Here is a 3,201-nt window from a genome sequence, read left to right on the forward strand (position 1 = left end):
GGTTATTCTATTTGGTGCACCACCCAGACAACAAAAAAATTGCAGAAGAGCAAAAATCAAGTGGCTGCCATGTAGCCTCCCCAGCGGTTTGATTACGTCCATATTTCTGTGCTCAAAGCGGTACTTTTTTTGCATGTAAATTATGTATTTTTTTATTGTAGGCCTGTAATTTTTAGGAATAACTCACTGAAATCTGTCTGAACAAGAGTCTATTAAACATCCCGGGGATGATAAAATTTGAAACATGAAATCATAAATTATAATTTAATAAATAATCATAAAAAATAATAATATAATAATAATAAATTTAATTCAATAATATAATCAAACCAAAAACATTGAAATTTGAAATAGAGCGCCAAGTTCGCACATCGCTGAGCAAAGTCGCAGAATCGTTTTCAGTGTCTGATGAGGAATTTCCCCCACGAATCATTATCACTCAATTCTGCAAGTGGTTCTGATTTACTATCGCTGTTCTCTAGCCGGTCTAAAACCGCTTTTGACTTAAAGGGACGCTTTTTGGACGCCATGGACGTTTCTCAGTTTCCAGGCAGAAAGAACAGTAAAAATGCAGGCAGGGCGCCGGACAAAGCACTCGGGACAAAATGTATGTGAAATGGTTTGATACAGGAATGTTATACTATGTGATTTTAGTGTATTTAGTGAATGTCACATTTTTAAATTTTTGAATTTCCCGCCGGTTCCGTCCCCTGAACGTCCCGTCGCTCGCTGGGAACAGAACCCAGAAGACAGATGCCGACATCGGCCAGAGGAGATGGCCAGGGACACTGCAGGGGGGACATCGCGGGAGTGCAGGACAAGGTAAGTGATCGAGGGATCCCAGAGCAACGCTGCAGGGTAATCCTGAGTATAGCTCGGGGTTATTGCTTCGGGTACCGAAAGTTAACTCCGAGCTACACTTGGGAATACCGCCAGGGGGGTTAAGTACACATGGACCAAAATCCCAAAAAAAGGCTTTCCACTGCTTTGTCAAACCCATAAGCAAGACATTTCTGCACACTGCACTGATAAAATAGATTTGTTATATTCTAAAAAATCATTTTACTAAAAACATGTTCCACCTCCTTGTTAGAGTTCCTAAAGCATTCAAAATATCTTTGTTCCTCAACGTGTAGACAAACGGGTTGAGCTTTGGTATCACAGCTGTATAGAACAACGACAACAACTTGTCCAGTTCCCTAGAATGCTCAGACTTTGGTTTGGTGTACAATATAATGATTGGACCAAAGAATAATATCACTGTGATGAGGTGGGAGGAGCAACTGGAGAAAGCTTTGTGTCGCCCCCTTGATGACTGAATATCCAGTATGGCGGAGATGATAGATACGTAGGAAGTTATAATAAATAAAAAAGGCAAAGTTACCAGCAATACAATCTGAAATACCAGAAGTATGTTTCTGCCTGTAGGATCATTGGAGGAAATGGCGAACAATATTTTCTGATCACAATAGAAGTGGTCAACATTTCGGGTGGAACAGAAAGGTAACAGAGATGTAACTATCACATTGATTGCTGCATCAATCACAGATGTAAGCCAAGTGGACAGAGCCAATGAAAGGCATACATCTTTACTCATCAGTAAGGAATATTGTAATGGCTTACAGATTGCTACATATCGGTCATAGGACATGGAGGTCAACACAAAAATATCAAAAGCACCCGACAATGCAAAGAAATAAACCTGAGCCATACAGGCAGAGAACGACATCCGGTGGTCATGTGTTAGGAGTATGGAGAGAAGTTTTGGAAGAGTTACTGAAACATGTAAAACATCAGCTATGGCAAGGTTACCCAAGAAGAAATACATTGGAGTATGGAGCTGAGGAACCAGACCCACCAGTAGAGCAATGGTCATGTTTCCAACAACGGTCGTCAGATACATCAGTAGAACTGCGGTAAAAAGAAGACATTGTCCGGTTTCAGAGGTGGATAATGCTAGAATGTAGAAGACATTTCCTGTTGTGTTCCAGCAATTCTCCATCCTTCCTGCCTAAACTAAAGAAGATGTAATTATGTTTCTTTTTTTGCATTTATTTGAAATAACATCTACTTACTATTATGTCTATATTTATTTAATATGAATAATATACTTTCCATCATGTCTGGGTCATGGTATGTCTAGTGGCCGTTAGCCATATTCAACTGGATCATTAACCTCCCTGGCGGTATTCCTGAGTGTAGCTCGGGGTAAAATGTCTGTACCAAAAGCGGTAACCCCGAGCTACACTCGGGCTTACCATGCGGCACTGCCTAGGAAGTCCCTGCAGCACTTACCTTGTCCTTCGCTCCCGCGATGTGTCCCCTGCAGCGTCCCCAGCCATCTCCTCCGGCTGATGCCGGCATCCGGCTCCTGTGTTCTGGTCGGGACGTACGGGCGCCGGCGCCGGCGGGAAATTTGAAAATTTTAAAAAAATTTCATTTTTTTCAAAACGATTTTACATAGTAAAACATTGCTGTTTCAACCCATTTCACATACATTTTGTCCCTACTGCTCTGTCCTGTCCCCTGTCTGCATTTTGAATGTTCTTTCTGCCGGGAAACTGAGAAACGTCCATGGGGTCCAAAAAGTGTCCCTTTAGGTCAAAAGCGGTTTTAGACCGGCTAGAGAACAGCGATAGTAAATCAGAACCACTTGCAGAATTGAGTGATAATGATTCGTGGGGGAAATTCCTCATCAGACACTGGAAACGATTTTGCGACTTTGCTCAGCGATGTGCGAACTTGGCGCTATATTTCACATTTCAGTGTTTTTGGTTTCATTATATTATTGAATTAAATGTAATATTATTATATTATTATTTTTTATGATTATTTGTTAAATTATAATTTATGATTTTGTGTTTCAAATTTTATCATACCCGGGATGTTTACTAGACTCTTGTTCGGACAGATTTTAGTGAGTTATTCCTAAAAATGACAGGCCTACAATAAAAAAATACATATTTCCATACAAAATAATGGTATCGCTTTCAGCACCAAAAATCGGAAATAATCATACCGCCAGGGAGGTTAATGTTGAAGATGTTTCGTAGCTCACCCAAACCATTTCCTCAGTTCCAATGAGTGTCAGGAATATATTCCAGCATTTCAATTTTGCTCCACTGACACCCAAGCAGCAAGATATTTCAAGTGTAAATTGTGGTGCTGCGCTAATAAACTATATGTGAACCCCAATACGTG

General features: G+C 40.5%; 1 protein-coding gene across 1 annotated transcript; it reads right to left on the bottom strand.

Annotated features, from left to right (window-relative positions):
• Positions 1-1,057: 1,057 nt before the first annotated feature.
• On the bottom strand, positions 1,058-2,006 carry LOC149451199 (olfactory receptor 10AG1-like). Its single transcript, XM_089690908.1, has one exon. It carries the CDS (start codon positions 2,000-2,002, stop codon positions 1,058-1,060), a length of 945 nt encoding a protein of 314 aa, XP_089547034.1. The 5' UTR covers positions 2,003-2,006.
• Between the last annotated feature and the right edge of the window lie 1,195 nt (positions 2,007-3,201).

This window comes from Staurois parvus, unplaced genomic scaffold (genome assembly GCF_062004578.1).
Source record: "Staurois parvus isolate SC_StPar_1 unplaced genomic scaffold, SC_StPar_1.0 ptg000547l, whole genome shotgun sequence".
NCBI lineage: Eukaryota > Metazoa > Chordata > Amphibia > Anura > Ranidae > Staurois > Staurois parvus.

What these genes read in the sequence shown, in the direction of transcription:
- LOC149451199 (XM_089690908.1), bottom strand. Translation starts at nt 2,002, where the DNA reads ATGGAGAATTGCTGGAACACAACAGGAAATGTCTTCTACATTCTAGCA.